The sequence below is a fragment of the Abramis brama genome (assembly GCF_963993115.1).
Source record: "Abramis brama genome assembly, chromosome: 25".
In the NCBI taxonomy this organism is placed as follows: Eukaryota; Metazoa; Chordata; class Actinopteri; order Cypriniformes; family Leuciscidae; genus Abramis; species Abramis brama.
In genome coordinates this window covers 689,600-708,178 of record NC_139987.1, presented here as the reverse complement: position 1 = coordinate 708,178, position 18,579 = coordinate 689,600, and the positions used below count along the sequence as shown (strand labels likewise).

Genomic DNA, 18,579 nt, shown 5'->3' with positions numbered 1-18,579 from the left:
TAAAAAATGTTCCTTAGTGTTGCTTTAAAGTGGCCAACTGTCTTATTGCCTAGAAAAAAAACATTGAAATTTGCGGTAATTATGAGTAATAATATAATTAGCATAATTACGAGATTTCAAATTGTAAAAAGTGTTCATGTTCTCATAATTCCAGCTTGTAAGCGGAGACTTTTCTGACAGCTCCTACTTGTACCACCTGACCGCTGCAGATTCATCTAGGCATTGATAGAGGTGATATAGAAATGCATAATTCCCAGTCAGAGAACAGCTCACAATAGTCTGACAACGCGACACTGCTTAGTTTTACTACTTCATTTCACAGATGATTGCAATTACCGTAATGAAAGAGAACACCCTGAAAATACATTCAATCAACACTTTATTCAATCGTTTTTAATATAAAGGCTGCAGCAAAACAAAAAGCATGCAAGTGACAGGTTAAATCAATGTACGTGTAAGGCTAGTGTTCGTTAGATAATAGACAAAAGCAGTACAAAATACAACTTCAGCATCTTAGCTCTGACAACCTGATCTGTAAAAAAAATAAAAATACAGTACTGAATCTTGAGGTTTAATAGCTTGCACACTGATAACTGATCATATCAGCAGGCAGTGTTTTCACCGCTGGACACACTCCTCTATGGAGGAGACGAGCTGCACTCGAGTGAAAGAGATGAACGCTTCAGACACAAAACTGCAGCGCTTTAAGACTTGGCTGGTACATCACATCCCATAAACACCCGACACCTCGCATACAGAAAACATTCACTGATCCTACATTGGAGGAAAAAAAGTCACTTCTCAAAAAAAAAAGACAAAAATAATGACTGTTGTAATTGTTCAGTTGACAGGTTAGTGGAGCTGAAGAGGCGTTCAGGCCCTGTGATCGTGTAGTGAATTACTCAAACAGCTGCTTTAAATACAATGACAAACTTCAACATTATTCAAACTAACATGCAAATGTGTCTACTGTCTGTAAGAACTTTACTAAAACTATTAGCCATTATAAAAAACTGTCTATAAAAAGACCTAAAATGCCATCTTATAAAATATAAACATGATAAAAAAAGAAAAAAAGGTTTAGTCACAGAATCCAACATGGACGAGTTCAGAAAAGCGTCCTCAAACAACTCACACATGAAAAGAAAAGCATTTGGTTCATTCAATTTAAGCTGATAAACATTCACAAAAACAAACTGAAGTGAGAGATTTTACAAGTAAAAAAAAAAAAAAACCTCTCACTCAGAAAATCGAGCACACGGGAAGCTTTATGGTGGTTAAACTGGCAGCTCTGATTGGCTGAAGTGTTGATCACATGACCAAACAGCCTCTCTTGGCAGCACGTGGATCTCCCTGTGAAAACATACAGTAGAACACTGAGCAGAGCCTCACACACACACGATGACGAGGAGGTTTGATGTGTGTAATGATGAAGATGATGTGCGCTTGATATCAGACCTGCTGGTGAAAGAAGCGCTCCTCGATGACTTGAGTATCCTTCTCCTCCTCCTCCTCCTCCTCCTCCTCCACTGCAGTGTTGAACACTGTGCTCCTCACAGCCACTTCCTATAGCGACAGGGACACTTCAGAACACACCCTGCCACCGATGAGCAATGCCTGGTTGAGCAGTCAGAGGTACACCTCAGATGGGCCTCACCTCTCCATCTGGGCTCAGCAGAAGCACTTTCATGTCCTCGCCGCTCCCCCATGAGCTCTGGCTCTTCCAGATCAGGTCAGCAGGAGGACTGGAGCTCACGCCCGCATCACACGCCCAGATCTGACCACATCAAAACAAGACGCAACAGCAGGTTCAGCAGAGTATGAAGGCATATGCTGACATTCCCCCTCTGACAGCCTGTCAGGTGACAGGCTTTACTCATAATTGCATCTATGAAGATGTGATGTGTACCGTCACTTTCTGTCCAGCCTTCAGAGTGTATTTAGCAGTGAACTTGTACACCGCAGAAACATCACCGACAGTTCGAATCAGCTGAAATCCTGCCATGGGTTGATCCTGAAATATTCAGACAAAAACTTTCATTCAAGTTACTTGCTTCCAACTTCAACAATGTAGGAGCATTAGGTTATGAATGAGTTTGTGCGAGTCAAACGCACCTGCTCAGAGTTGTTGTGCAAGCGAATGAACTTCCCGTCCACGTCCAGCTCATCGATGCAGATGTTTCCAGTGGCAGATGCTGAGTGAGAGATGCTAACGCTGCTGCTAGCTTTGGACTCCTCCACGTCCACACGCTTCCTCTTCCCGCGTGTGGTGCGAACACTGCGACTGGAGGACGCCCGCGACACCGTCACTCGAGACGAGGGGCTGGGAGACAGCTTCAGCCTGACACAGCATCAACTCACCATCAGCCATTAAGCTCAAGCTAATCAACATCCATGTATAGAAACAATCTAGCAGGTGAACAAGAACTTCTGCCAAGATAAGAGCCGAGGATGGTACCTCACCATATGAGGCCATACAGTTTTATATACTTGTTTTATATAAACCTGGTACATTTAAAAAATTACCAACCTCTTTTATTTAAACCTGGGAACATCTCAGCATTTCCCAACAAATAAACCTGGGAATAGTGTCAAAAATACCGACTTCGGTATTTAAAATAAGAAATATTTAAAATGTGACGACACCAGCATTTCCCTCTAGCATTTTTATTGGCCATTGTGTTCACACGCTCAACATATACATCTGTGATTGGCTACAATTTATCAACGCTTCAAACACATGTTGTAAATGAGGCTTTGTGCTCTTCAAGTGTTTGCACAGATGCAGGCGTCTCTCAGCGGATATTATATATATATATATATATATATATATATATATATATATATATATATATATATATATATATATATATATATATATATATATATATATATGAGAATCTGCTTTCTAACGGTCCTGTGTGCATCTGTGTAAGCACTCGGTGAAGAGCGTCAAAGATGACTATTAGTTTAGACCAGGGGTTTTCAATGTTTGGGCCGCACCTCCCCAGGGGGGCGCCAGAGCATGCCTGGGGAGGCGCGGAGAGTGGTAAAAATTAGTCTAATAGTTAGTTTAAATGAATAAATTTAAAAAGTTAAAAGTTAAGTTTATTCTGAAAATAAGGCCTTGTTTACACTGCAGGTCTTGATGCCCAATTTACCATCCATTTACATGTTCTTTCAACTGTATCTGATTCATGCGTTTACACTTGCCATACTATCTGAAACATTGCGCATGCTTAAAGGGTTAAATCCTTTTCCACAGATGGACAAATGCGAATTCACAAAATATGCTTGATGCTAGCTCTACGATATATGCAAAGTTCGCCAAACACCACCATGACTGAGGCGGAGGAGGACGAAAAGGGCCGTCATTGCAGCCTCTGCATACGCTTCAGTTATTGTGTGAGAGAGATCTCAGGACTGGCAGGAGCAGATTGTGGCGGGCTTTAACGAGGAGCAGTCGGTCCGAAATTTTAGGATGAGCAAGCCAACCTTTGATATGTTGTGTCAACGTTTGTCCACATTCCTCTCCTACGACGTTTCTTTGGGCCGTCCGTCCCTTTGCAGAAGCGCGTCGGGAGACGGAGACGGAGACGAAATGCCTCAGAAGATCCGATCTGCCCGCTCACATGACAGTCGCATTGGCACATATCGGACTTATATCTGATGTATTTCCACAATATGAACGAGGCCTGAAACCGATCTGGAAATATCCGAATGCATGCGTTTTTTCCTGTTTACACTGTCATAGAACACATCCGATCTGTGTCACATATGAGCAAAAAAATAATAAATAAATAAATAAATAAATAGATAAAATAATTCAGAAAAAAAAAAAAAGACAAATAATTCGGAATTGGGTCACATTTCACTGACAGTGTAAACGAGGCCTTAACTGCACATTTCAGCACTTTTCATGTTAACACAATGATAAAAGTGAGGAGTTAAGAGTCTGACATTGCTGTGTTTTTTTTGTTTTTTTTACCCATTGGGTAAGATGTGTCCAAAGTTGTGTCCACCGTCTTAGACTTTGAAAACCCCTGGTTTAGACCAAGTAATATATTTTTTTTTTATTAAAGAACAGTTCTGGTCCTCAATGGTCAATAGCAGTGTTTTATTTACAAAAAGCACAGCTTATGACCACTTCACTGACCAGATCTGTGTTTATCACTGTGCAACACCCTTAATCAGTATACTGCCAACACTGTTCACATGCGGGAGATCTGGCGATGTATCTGAAGTGTAGCTTATTTAAGTTTCCTGGTTCTTGTATGGTACTGTATGTTAATGAAGTTACACTGTTTAATGACGCTCCTTGAATCTTAAGGCCAATTCACACTAAACCTACAGACGCGGACAATCCCCAGAGAACAGAACATCACGTTTCAGACATTCCTCGACCTGAAAAGGGCCGATTCAGCGGGTTCAGTCAGCGAAAACAAGCTCTGACGGACACACTGATCCGACAAACCCCGCAGAGTGCCTGTTGCCGTCTGGCGAGTGCAGTGTGAACTGGTCACTGTCAGTGTGAACTGTTTAAACCGGTCTGGTTTCAACTAAAATGGCACAAAAAAACGCCTAACAGTTTCTTTCAGATATGCAGATGTATGCGTGTGAGAAAACATCATATATGGTGTAAAAAAAACACTCTAGCTGTTAACGGTCACTACGATCTGGTGGCTCAATGCTGTTAGACTGTTCTTGACGATTTTAGCGTTCATGACTGTTGCCCATATATCTGCATGAGCAGTGTTGGCGTGTTCACCTCTCCTCCTCTCCCTCCAGCATCTTCCTGTAAGCGTTGATCTCCATGTCCAGCGCCAGTTTGACGTCCAGGAGCTGCTCGTACTCGTACAGCTGCTGCTGCATCTTGGCCCTGATCTCAGCAATCTCACACTCCTTCTCTGCCAGTAACCGGCGGCTCACATCTTTCTCTCGGCTCAGAGCCGCTTCCAGCTCACTGACGTGATCCTGCCACGCACGCGCCTGTTCAAGACAAACAAAACAGCAAGGTAATCAAAACTAACTGCACATCAAATAGGAACTTGATTATGATCACTTAAGGAATAGTTCACCCAAAATGAAAAATCCTTTATCATTTACTCAACCTTGTGACTTTTTCTGTGGAAACTAAACAGTTTCGGTTCACATTGACTTCTATTGTATTTTTTGACCCTACAATGGAAGTCAATGGGAATCAAAACTGATAACCAATATTCTTTTCTATATGCGTTTGTCCATTGAAATGTGTTATTCACTACTGTAAAGTCACACTGGCAGACAATCAAATTCATAGTTTTATTATTTTCATTATCAAGTATAATCGATTTTATCAATCAGTTGTTGCAGCTCTGACTATAATACATCCAAAGAGTAATTTAAATCATGTTCAGTTTCACTTCAACAGCACAGCGTGTGCAAGCGCTGTAACAGGATGTTAAGTATAGCTAGAGTAACAGTGCGGGTCTCTCATCAATCACAAATGTCACTTCCTGAAGACTGTCAGACAGGATTAAACGAAAACAAGTTTAGAGAGCGAACAAGCACTATAACAAATGAACACAAGGTGTAATGATGAGCAACAACTTGACTTTAGTCTCCAATCGTGTGGGAAAGTGTCTGAATATAGAGCAGATGAAGCTGGTGTGGTCGGGTCAGACGCTTACCTCTTTCTGCAGGTTAGAGAGCTGAGCGGCCAGACTCTCGACTCTCAGCGTGGACTCGCGCAGCTCCTCACGGGCCAAATTGGCTGAAGAGCTGTTCATCTCGGACGACAGACGCACGTTCTCCAGCTGAAACACACTCAGAGCTCTCAGAGAAAGGCAAAGAGGAACTAAACAAGCTTTCAGAGGAAGTCAGAAACTTGAGGAAGCGCTTCTTCACACGTGCAGAGATGTCACAAGACATCTGTTTGGACGTGCTACTGAACTGCCTGCGATCACCTTGGCCACGTATGTCTGCTCCATCTCCTCCTTGTAGAGTTTCATCTGCTCGTCGTGTTGTTGTCTCATGTCTGCAAATGCCTGAGCCAGTTTAGAGTCGAACTCCATCTGCCGGCCAGAGTCCACCTCCACCAGACGGGTCTCGTGTCTGTGGCGCGTGTCCTTGATCTCCTGTCAACAATCACACAGATATCAGCTGCAGTTCAAAGCACTTCACTGGGAAATATTCTGTTCAGTTAATAGGTGAAAATAACTGATTGCGCTCTCTTCCCTGTGACCATTTCAAAAATGAAACTGCATTGCTGCAAAAATTTCTCATGTATTAAATATGAAGTCTATTAGCAGCTAAAACTTAAAACCGGGCCTTAAAGCGAGTCATTCCAGTCACATACTCTGTTGCAAGTACACTAGTTTTCATTTTAAAAAATACTTTTATTCAGTAAGCATTAAAATGATCAATAGTGACAGTCAATAAATGTTACAATAGACTTCCATTTCACATAAATCCTGTTCTTCTGAACTGTCTATTCAAAGAACAACAGTTTTCAACTGTAAGATGATATTACTTCACCAAATCAGCATATTAAGGCCTGTTCAAACCAAGATGAATATTCAGCGCGATAAATATAAATTTTTTTGAATGAACGGCTGTTAATGCGTCTGTTCAGAGTCAGACCGAGGCAAACATACGCATGCTGTCGATAGGTGTTATAATATTTCATCCGTCACACTGCAAAGTAAACTGTCACTTGCGACGAAAAGTCTAAATCAATCCTATTGTTGGTCCAATGCACAGTTACATAAAGCCACAAATATTTTGCTAGTGACGAAACGCACTCTGTAGTAGTTTGTCTGTTTAAGGCTAATGTAGAAACATGGTGACGCAAAATGGCGATTTCAATGTAAGGGGACCGGCGGAGTGTGTAGATAGAAACGGCTCATTCCAAGGTGAAAAAAACAATGTAAGGTCTTTATACACCACTGAAAACATAGTTATGTATATTATTTTGCATTTCTGTCAACAGATCCTCATAAATATTACACAACGCACCTTTAAAAAAATGTTTTTATTATTTTTCTATACCTCTCTGTGTTGAACTGATAATAAAAATAAATAAATAAATAAATAAAATAAAAAAACACATGAAAAAAAATCATAAGATCATAATCCATGACAAAATACTATTAGAGATTATCGCCTAGTCGCCTTTGGCTTGCTTAGTTGGGGACAATATTACTGATCTGCCTGCACTGACACCATTATATGAGAACTGAACGATGACATCACTTTTCTCCAGATAGATGGATAGAGATAGATACATATATGAACTAAATAACTTTTTTTACAACAGAAATGAAACTTACTTAAGCTGGACTGTGACGCTATTGTCTTCTAGACACAAACTTTGTTGCATTATTTTCCTGTTATCTCTGTAAAGCTGCTTTGAAACGCTCTGTGGTGTAAAAGCGCTGTATAAATAAAGGTGACTTGACTAGTGGAAAATTCAGCAGCAAAAGTTACTCTAGAAAAATCATGAGTGCACAATAACTGTATTAAATCTAAACATTTAGTGAACATTTTTTAGTGGAGATGGAGAACAAATAAAAGTGAATAGGACAGAAGAAAGGCTATTAATAATCTTTCACTGCACAAAAGTATTATAATATGAAAGGCTCCAATACAGAGCGGCACAATGACTGATGTGATTGAAGCAACATGGAGTCGCAGCATTTCGCATTGAAAAGTTCAAAGAAAAAAGGGAAGAGACATTGATGCATAGTGTATTATATCAATGCAATAGTTTGAGCCTTTTCTTTTAACAGTTTTAATATGTCAGTTACTGTGTGCATGAAGAACAATTATAGTGCTCTCTACTCCAGTGTGATCTAACAGTTAAAGTTACATGAACAGCAATAAACTCCAGCAAGAGTCATTTTATGCGAGACCATAGACCTTTCTCTACAGATCAAGTATAATAATAATAATAATAATAATAGGAACATCGAATCATCTTGGAGAGTTTCATCATGTTGACTGTCGTAACTGAATGTGATGCGCAGTTTGAATGGAGAATGACTGACAGCCGCAGTGGAGGGAAGAGTTAACGTGAACTTGAATTTACGGAATGGCTTCAGAACACTTCTAATATAGTGCACGAAAAGTTGATGGTGCTTTATAATGTTTTTGTGCCTTTTGTGAGGCTTAACAATAACACAGAATACTATACGCCCAATATCTGATTTGGATTGGTCCTGTTTGACCGACAAAGAATGGTGGTATCCGAGCATCGGATCGGATCGGATCGTCTTACACTAATAAAGCTCTTAATTTAGGACCTCTGTGTGTTGCATTTAATCAAGTTAATCACAGTGTGCTCCATCTTCCAAATCATAAGGAATGCACATGCACATACTGAGGACAGATTAGACTATTTTTGAATCTTTCAGGCATTGGTTCTCTTTAGCCCTTTCTGCCACTGACCTCCTCAAACATGTTCTTCCTGAAGTGCAGCTCCTCCACCAGGCTCTGGCAGCGGTTCTCCAGATCCACGCGCAGCAGAGTTTCATCTGACAGCTGCTTCTTAGCCGAGCTCAGCCCGCCCTCCAGCTGAACACAGACACACTTCATCACTGACTGACTCACACACACACACACACACTACGTTGGCAATGTCAATGAAAACATGTATACTGGAAAGTCATGAAACAATAGACCTTCTGAATTGACTCTGCAATAGTCAATTAATTTTGTGTTTTTGTGCGGCTGTGGGTGATGTTTGCCACCTTATACAGTACACATAATACAACCAAGTATTACCAAAGGCATTTGCAGTTAAAAAGTACAATACATTCTGAAAATGCCTGATCGTTCCTCTAGAGAAGACCCTTACTCGCCGGCTGGGGTCATGTGGAGCCCTGCGAATGTGGAGTTGGGATGTCAAAGTTTGGTTAGTTTAGTTTGGATGTTTGATTTCGATTCATAAGCTTGCGATTAAATATTTTCCAATATTTTGATTAATTCGGAAATACCTTGGATATTTCTTGTACAGTACATACATTTCTCAAGAAAAAAAACCCTGTTAATTAACAACTGATTTGTATACGGACATTAAAATTGCCATTTTTATAATTATGTTTGAGTCAAAAGACAAGTTTACATGCACTAATTTTCATAATCGAAATGGATTCTGAATGATCTGTTTATATGAACCATAAACGTTGCAAACGATTCACATCGGAAAACATGTATAATGCACATGCTCAGATCCAATGAAACACATATTTGTGACCTGTTAAGGCACTACCAGTTTCCTGTTTTTACACTTTTTGCCGTTAGAAATACAAGAACAGTTTCAATATTATTTTAAGATGGGGTAGAATTAAACGAACAGCAAAACACGGTAGCCCTGTTTAGGATCCACTGGTCTACAGTACAGGTCAAAAGTTTGGAAACATTACTATTTTTAATGTTTTTGAAAGAAGTTTCTTCTGCTCATCAAGCCTGCATTTATTTGATCAAAACACAGAAGAAAAATAAGTAATATTGTGATATATTATTACAATTTAAAATAATTGGTTTTCAATTTATTATACTTTAAATTATCATTTATTTCTGTGATGCAAAGCTGAATTTTCAGGATCATTACTCCAGTCTATCACATGATCCTCTAATATGATGATTCATTATCAAAGTTGGAAACAGTTCTGCTGCTTAATATTTTTTCATAACCTGTGATACTTTTTTAGGATACTTTGATGAATAAAGTTTAAAAAAAAGAATAAAAAAAGGCAAACGTTTTAAAAATATAAATCTTTTGTAACAATATACACTATTGGTCAGTAATTTGGGGGCAGTCATTTTTTTTTCTTTTTTTGAAATAAATCAATACTTTTATTCAGCAAGGATGTGTTAAATTGATAAAAAGTGATAGTAAAAGAAGATTTATATTATTAGAAAATATTTTTTTTATTTTGAATAAATGCAGTTCTTTTTAACCTTTTATTCATCAAATATATTAGGCAGCAGAACTGTTTCCAACACTCATAAATCAGAATATTAGAATGATTTCTGAAGGATCATGTGATCGACTGGATGTCACATGTGACACTGAAGACTGGAGTAATGATGCTGAAAATTCAGCTTTGCATCACAGGAATAAATTATTTTTTAAAGTATATTCAAATAGAAAACTATTATTTTAAGTTGTAATAATATTTCACAATATTACTGTTTTTTTCTGTATTTTTGATCAAATAAACGCAGCCTTGATAAGCATTAGAAACTTCTTTCAAAAATATTAAAAAAATCGTAATGTTTCCAAACTTTTGACCTGTACTGTACGTCCATATTCTTTTTCCTATTGATAAGATCATTTCAGATCTACATCTGAAATTCATTCGGATCGATTTGGGGTGTTTGCATTGAAGGATTTTCAGTCTGATTGAGCTATCAATCTGATTATAAACTGATTATATGGGTGCATGTAAAAGTAGCTATTAGGGATGCTAACGATTATTTGACAATCGATTAATTGCCAATTTAATCAATAAAACGTATCGATCATCGATTAAGCAAGGTAAATGCGTATGCGTACTGCTCATCCGCAAACACGTAAAGCAGACAAGGAAAAATTAAGCGAGCGCACCGAAGTTATGTTTGGGCCCATTTTATGTTAAAAGGCTCAGATCCAATGAAACACATATTCATGACTAAGTTTGCATGTGCATTAGCAGCCTTTTGTTTGTGCAAATGTAAGTTGTAATATTGTGTAGGCATATATATCGATTCATCTCATATAGGATGCATTTGGTTAAGAATTAATGCGGTATAAAGCGTGCCGATGATCATCTTCAGCGCGTACAACTCAAACAGCAATGCACGACTAATGACTATGATTGAATGCCACATTACATAACATTATAAAGAGAACACTATTATAATAAATTGTGAATTATTTGGGTATCACAACAGGAGTTACACATTCTGACAAGCACATAACTTAGTTCAAGTTCACTTGTGCATTTGCATCATTTTGTGCAGATATAATTTGTAATATTGTGTTTTGTATACAACTGATTAAATTCATACAGGATGCGTTTCGTTGAGTTAAATAACGCGCTAGCAAAGTGCTCCAGTTTACCAGTGTTCAATTCAGCTCTTCAGCGCACACAGCTCTAACAGCAATGCACGACTAATAATAACTATGATTGGGACTGTACCATTTATGTTAATGAGAACAATATTGTAATAAATTGTGAATTCATTGGGTGTAGTTGGCGCGTTTCCGTGCTGTTCCAGGAAGAGCGCCTCAAGAACAGGAGTTACATTTTAACTGTCATGCTGTTGGCTATATGCCGCTGCAGTATTAAGGCTAACAATTGATTGATCATTAATTTACACATGAGTGATCATTGGAATGTGTGTAAACTGACAGCCCTAGTAGCTCTAGACCCATTATCCTCCATGCTTCATGTGTGTGTGCGCCTCATGTACCTCCTGTACGCGGGTCTGCAGGTCTGCCAGGGCGTTCTCCAGGGACTTCCTCTCGGACACCGCAGTGTTCAGCGCCGCCTCTCGAGAGTTCAGCAGGGCTTCAACCTCCTTCAGTCGGGCCTGAGCGCCAGCGAGGTCCGCGTCCTTCTTAGCACATCTGTGACAAACACAACACACACCATCAGAGGCTGGAGACCGTTTCTCGTGTGTCAGGTGACTGCGCCGAGAACTACTGTGTGCACGTCAGTACATCGCAAGATCGTTTGTCTAAACCATAATGCGGTTTCGATTTTAAAGAAATAAAATAAAAATCACGATTGACTATTTCTGTACACACACAACATTCATAAATCTATTTTGCCGTTTACAAATTTAAGTTGAAACATTTCAAAAGGAAACCAATTAGAGCTTTATCAAAAAGCTGTATTGTCTCTAAAACAAACAATTATTCTGATGGGTTAAGCGTGATGGATGGAGCGTAAATGGACGATCATCACCTTCAACAGCGGACTCGGCGATCTAATGGTAACAATACACTAATGATTGAGCGCTGCTTTTAAATGAACATTTCTTTAAAACAATTTTACAGAATTTCATTTTCTTAATGGCATAAACAGGCTTTACTCCCTTGAAACTTAAACTGGAATGTCACCGTTTCTGTCACTGCGACTTCCCGAACAGGCGAACACACACTTCACAGCCGTTGCATATTACATACACTTGATTCATCCTCGTTAACCACTTCGCTAAAACGCTCCCACACGGTACTTTTTCTTTCTTTACTTCCTTCCTTTTGTTTTGTTTTTAATTCTTTTGTACTTCACTCTCAGACCTGCTCCATTTCTGCTTAAAGCGGCCCCGTGCAGCATAGGCTATATCTTAAAGAGACTGCAAATTAGTGCCTGTCGGAAAAAAAATACATTTTAAACATGCTCATATTTCAGAGAATGTAGTTAATAATTTCGTTAATAATGACTTATATCCACCCGCAACTAGTGCTGTAGCGGTGCATCGATGTTACGTCAAAATTACGTCTACGTCATATTTTTTGCGTCAACGCTTCTTTATTATTATTATTATTTATTTTATTTTTTACCATTCCCGGAGGTACAGCTCGCCACACACACACCACCCGCCGTGTTATTCTGTCATGTTTTCTCCCTTTCTTTCCAAACCGCGACAAACGCCAGTCTCCTTTCTCTGCAGAATGTGATAAATCCGCTCAACCAATCACAGCGCACCATTCCACGCATTGTAAACCGTAACGGCGGCACTTTGAATACACCCGGCATCCTAGTTTTCCTTATCTACTTTGCACTTTTTGATCAACAAATAAACAAAAAAATTAATACATTTGACGGCATTGATGAACCTGTGGTGGATTCTGCCGTAGGGAAGAAACGTAAGCCATCGAAATCGAATCATTTACGTGAGGAGATTAACAAGATGAGGCACGCGGGAGGAAGAGAAATGCCGACTGTTGCTTGTTCTCACACGACAGCGTCAAACTTATGTCGAATGCTGACACGTTAACCCCAGGGGATCTTTTAAAAAACTTTCAATTCTTGTACTCAGTCAACGAAAACCGAGCAGGACCAAGCCATTTTACAGCTGATCGCCGTCAAAATATTTCAGAAGGTATTTCTTAGCGATGGCTGATTGAATGTAGCCTATGTTTAGTCCCGTACGTGCTAAATATAAGATTAGTATTGACCGAGTTCAGAGGCTGTCATGTGGATCAACTTACTTTGTTGTGTATTTTCAACAGTTTCAATATGAAAAATAACTTTTATATTGATTCAATGGATTAATTGCATTTTTAAAAAAACGTGTCATGAATTTATTGCATTTTTGGGGGAAAATAATCTGTTTTTATAATAAATCTTTGAAAATCTAATTCTGGATTTGAATTATTTGTTATTATAACCTAAAGATGCTATGTGAAAGTTTGAAACAGAAAATAGTGGTTTTCATCTTGCCACTTTCTTGGTAAAGAAAATAAATTAACTCAAATTAATTAAAATGGATTTATCACGTTTATACTATATTATTCAGAAGTAAACATTGTAGCTGACAGTGTGTTTATGTCAGAATGTTTATTTTTTAAACCACAACCTTCTAAGTGCTTCTTTTACTGATATATTTAACAATATCTTTTGCATTTCTCATCCAAACAACGTCAAACTTGGCACTGCACTTACTCGTGCCCAGACAGCTGTCGAGTTTGAAATCCATCGGAGTAACGGTTCGAGAGATATGCGAATAACAGACAGGATAATTAATTCAAATTAGACTAATCGATAAAATATCGCCCGACTAATCGTTTAATAAATAATCGTTTACCCCAGCCCTACCCGCAACCCACCCAAAATTAATCAGAATGTTATTTTTATTACTTGACCCGCCCGATCCGCAGATTACCCGCAGCGTCCGCGGATATAACCGCGATCTGCGCATCACTACTGCCCGTGGCTCGGCACAATCAGAGTGCTCTAACTCCATATTTGCCTGTTTGGATGAGGTTAAATGTTGGCTTTCTAAAACCGTCCTTTTTGTGAATGCAGATAAAACAGAGGTAATTGTTTTTGGCCCCTCTTTCTCCAGGAAGTAACAAGATCGATCTTGGATGTCTACAACCTTTTGTTTCTTCTGTTGTGAGGAATTTGGGTGTGGAGTTTGACATTAGCTCTGTGACTAGTTCTAGTCTTTCATCTCTGCTTGCTTGCTTGCTAAAATTAAGCCATTTCTATCCAAGAAGTCTCTGGAAGTGGCAATCCATGCTTTTATTACGACTAGGCTGGATTATTGCAACTCCATTTACTATGTTATATCTAATTTTTTTAATTTCTCATTTACAAGTGGTTCAAATTGCAGCTGCACGATTTCTGAAAGGATGCAAAACACGTACGCATGTCACTCCCCTTCTGAAAGATTTACATTGGTTGCCAGTAGGGCTGTCAATCGATTAAAAAATTTAATCGCGATTAATCGCATGATTGTCATGAGTTAACTCGTGATTAATCGCAATTCATCGCACATTTTTTATTTGTTCTAAATGTACCTTAAATTAAAACTTTTCAAGTTTGTAATACTCTAAATCAACATGGGCATGGATAAATATGGATGCTTTATGCAAATGTATGTTTATTATTGAAACCATAGTCAACATAGAGCATGAAGACGAGACATGTTTCAAAGGTCATAGATGTTTTTCAAAGAACTTGTTCATGTCTATTAGACACATGTAGAAAGAACAAAGAAATACCAGGTTCCCATTACTTCTCTTTCTTTGCACTAAGCAATTTACTAACACAAACATGTTTAGATTTTTTCATGACAGGGCAGCTCTTCTGAAAACGCTAAATGTACATTTATTATTTATTATTACATTAGTTTGTCTCTCTCTGTGCCCATTTTAATTAAGCTAAATTCTAAATAAAACTGTTTTCATTGGTATATTTTACTGTTTCTGTAGTCAAACAACGGAATGAATATGAAATAGTGACTGAAACGCGACCCAATAAACATAACCAGCTCTCCCTTCCAAGACGTTAATATTGGACGTTAACGCACAAAAATCCTGATAATCGAGCCGTCGTCTGATGAAATCAAATACACATAAGATAAAGACAATATTTGTGTTGTGATTTCGGCTATACTTGCATGTAAAATTAGAGAAGCAACATAATATCTGTGTTTAACTGAATTAAAGCGCTGCTCCTCCGCGCGATACGCAGAGAGAGAGAGAGAGAGAGGTGCGCGCGCGCGCGTGCTGGGAGAGCAGTACCGGCAGTACCGGCGATTCTCAGAAACTAAATAAGGTTTGGGCGCTTTTCTGAAGGGAAAAAAAATCGCTAAAGGGGTCTGCAATGTCGCTAAGTTGGCAACACTGTGTATCTCCATTTCTCCAACTAGGGGTTGGGCCACGGGTCAAACAGAAAATACGCGCTGCGTTAATCGCCCGTTAAAAAAATTAGTGCCGTTAATATGATTTTGCGTTAACGCGTTATTAACGCGCTAACTTTGACAGCACTAGTTGCCAGTTAATTATAGAACTGAGTTTATAATCCTATTACTGGTCTATAAATCTCTACGTGATCAAGCGCAGAGCTATCTGTCTGTTTTACTACACCACTATAATCCCTCACGAAGCCTGAGGTCTGAAGATCAACACTCTCCAAATCCCAAGAACTGGCTCAAAGGGTCGGGGTGATCGAGCTTTTTCTGCGGCTCGTCCCACTTTATGGGAAAGCCTTCTAAACCACATTAGGGCCACTTCTACCTTATCTGCATTCAAATCTAGTCTTAACATATCTTTTCGTTGGCTTATAATACATTGTAATGTCTTGTTTTGTTCTTCTGTTTTCTTTTATCTGTCATCTTATGGTCTTTTATTTTGTATTGTACAGCACCTCGTTGCTGTCATTACATGTGCTTAAGAAATAAACTGAACTGATCGAACAGCTTGATTTTGGCTTTGTGGCTCGAGATCAGAGGCTGTTGTTGCGGTCGGCTCATTGGTAGCGCTGGCTCTCACTGGCCCCACAGCTAGGGATCAAGATGCATGTTCAAATACATGTTGAACAAATGTCCCTCTAATGAAAAGATGTAATTCAACAACATCGCTCAACCAGAGAGAGCGCGTCCTGAAGCCTGAGGAACAGTGTGTGCTTACAGGTCTTCAAGCAACACTAGTGTTGAGCAGTCTCCTTCTCCGGAGGAACTGAGGAATGTGAGGAATGAGAGGAACGCCTCACACACAGCCGAGAGCGTCTGGAGGACACGAGCTCTCACTTCAGGAGTTTCTGCTTCTGATAATCTTAACATGTGCTACACGCATCTTATGTGCTTCAGTCCAGAGAAAAGGTTGGAAACAAAGAGCCGCTTCACTGGGAGACTGGTAAACAGCTGGTGAACATTCACCTCCTCCAGCTGCTACACGCCAATGAGACGCTTCAGTCTGAGCACTGAGAGAAACACTGAACACACAAACTGCTGCTCCTGTCAATCAGACACATGCACATCACAACACTGATGGACAAACAAGGAAAACTAAACCAAACACTACGAGCAACCCAGACAGCTGTACAACACTGCACTACAAACACTCATTCACAAGATGAGCATATGACGTGAGCCTGTAACTGATTCACTAAAGAGTCTCACAACAAACACGACCATCACAAAACTGCTGTTAGTGTGAGACCACTTCAACACACAGACACAAAATACAAGAAACTAGACATAAAAAGAGTGAAAGAGTGAGCCGACAGGCCTCTGTGACCCGGATTAAAAAAACAAAAAAGTAAAAACACAATGCATGCAGGAAAATATACACTAATTATAAAAATACCAAAGCATATTGGAGAAGCATTTAAAAAAACCTTCCTTTCTCGTCTGGTCCAGAGCTTCACACACATTGACTGAGCGCCATCACATGATGCTCTGGGCTAGAGGACCTGCTGCTGGCCGACACACTCCACGGTCAGCGTCAGCCTGGGGATCCCGCACAGGGCTGGAGAGTTTACTTATTTGATCATTCATTTACTTATTTAATTTGTTTTATCACAAGAAATGATAATCATTATCTATCATTTTTTCAAGCAAAGATGGAGTTGGCGATAAAGAAAAAGGCACGTTGCAGAGACAACGAGAGCTGAATCTTGCGGTCCATACATTAATGATAGTGAAAAAACAAAAAGTATCAAATCTTCTTGTTTAATAAGTTTTTAAGTCAGTGTTCGAACCTATTAAAGACGTATTATATAATTTTAGTTATAATACATTTAAAAATGTGTTATAGTGTTGTCATTAGGGATGCACAATATCATCGGCACGAAACCAAAATCGGCCAATAAATCTATAAATCAATTATCAATTAATCTTGAGTTATTTTTTATAACATTAACAAAGACTTATAAATACTGTAACAAATGTATTGCTCATTGTTAGTTAATACATCAATGTTTAATAAATTAACCTTTTTGTAAAGTGTTACCTTTCGATGTTTAGGTAAAATTAATTAAGTTAAATTAAATTAAGAGTCTAATGTTAATTAAAAAAAAGTTTAAAAAAACAAGTCACTTTCGGTCAAGTACATCCAGAATTTACAGTTTTTGCCAAGAAATTATCCTTTTGGTGCATCTCAAAGTACAGGAAAATGCTATCTGACCCCGAGATAAAAAAATAAAACAATATATTTTAGTTTCTCCAATTTTTTTGTGTATTTTTAAGCAAAAAGCAAAATAGATGTCATGCCCATAAAACACAATTATACAGTAAGAGAGAGAAATGAGATTGAAGTTTGAATATAGTGTCTCACGTCTGCTGTAGCTGCTCGTGCGCGCTCCCGATCTGGCCCAGCTCGATCTGCAGCTTCGCGCGCTCCCGCGCCGTCTGGTCCAACGCCGTGCGCGCGTCCGCAAGCTCGGTCTCGTAAAGCGCCTTGACCCCGCAGATCTCGCGTGCACGCTCCTCCTCGCGCGCGTTGATCTGCAGCTGCAGCGCACTGTTCTCCGTCTCCAGGCCGCGCACCGTGTCGATGTACACCGCCAGCCGGTCGTTGAGCTGCTGCAGGTCCTCTTTCTCCCGCAGCCTGGAGATCCGCGCGGGGCTCAAAGGAGTCGCACTGCCGCCGCGGGGCAACGGCTGCTGCCCGGCCGGGGTACACGCCGCGCTCGCCATGCTTTAGCTGCATTTACAACACAACAAGAGTCAGCGTGAATGATGAACTATGCTCACTCCTCGGCTCAGCGAGCAGAAGAACATGGTTTAACTTCAATTATAACACCCGAACAACGCTAATGATTATGAGCACGACAAAAACGGTTTACCTTCTGAATGAAAAGTATAGAAACAACGCTCCGAGCGAACAGGGTGTAATTCTACAAGAGCTACTTTAATCACGGCAGTGTCCTACATCGACATCACTGTATAATATGAAATAATAAATATATGTGTGTGAGCGTCTTACCGTGAGCCCGGTCGCGTGATAGAATGAACTGAACTAATATGGCCGCTCATCAGAACCACGCTGACACGTGACCACGGACACTCAATCGGCAACCGCCACGTCATCGGGGGTTCAACGGTGCATTTGAGACTAAATTCAAACTGCACAAAAACGCGCTGAAAGCAACA

General features: G+C 39.5%; 1 protein-coding gene across 2 annotated transcripts; it reads right to left on the bottom strand.

Annotated features, from left to right (window-relative positions):
- Positions 1-362: 362 nt before the first annotated feature.
- On the bottom strand, positions 363-18,460 carry lmnb1 (lamin B1). 2 transcript variants are annotated; one of them, XM_084104113.1, is made up of 12 exons: positions 18,413-18,460; positions 17,762-18,130; positions 11,440-11,596; positions 8,428-8,553; positions 5,946-6,116; positions 5,670-5,795; positions 4,769-4,989; positions 2,116-2,341; positions 1,910-2,014; positions 1,658-1,777; positions 1,459-1,566; positions 363-1,353 (listed from the first exon to the last, which is right to left on the bottom strand). In XM_084104113.1, exons 2-12 carry the CDS (start codon positions 18,121-18,123, stop codon positions 1,312-1,314), a joined length of 1,764 nt encoding a protein of 587 aa, XP_083960239.1. In that variant the 5' UTR covers positions 18,124-18,130; positions 18,413-18,460; the 3' UTR covers positions 363-1,311. The 2 variants fall into 2 exon arrangements, with proteins under 2 accessions (XP_083960239.1, XP_083960240.1); XM_084104114.1 differs by having other exon boundaries at positions 18,273-18,447.
- Positions 18,461-18,579: the final 119 nt, after the last annotated feature.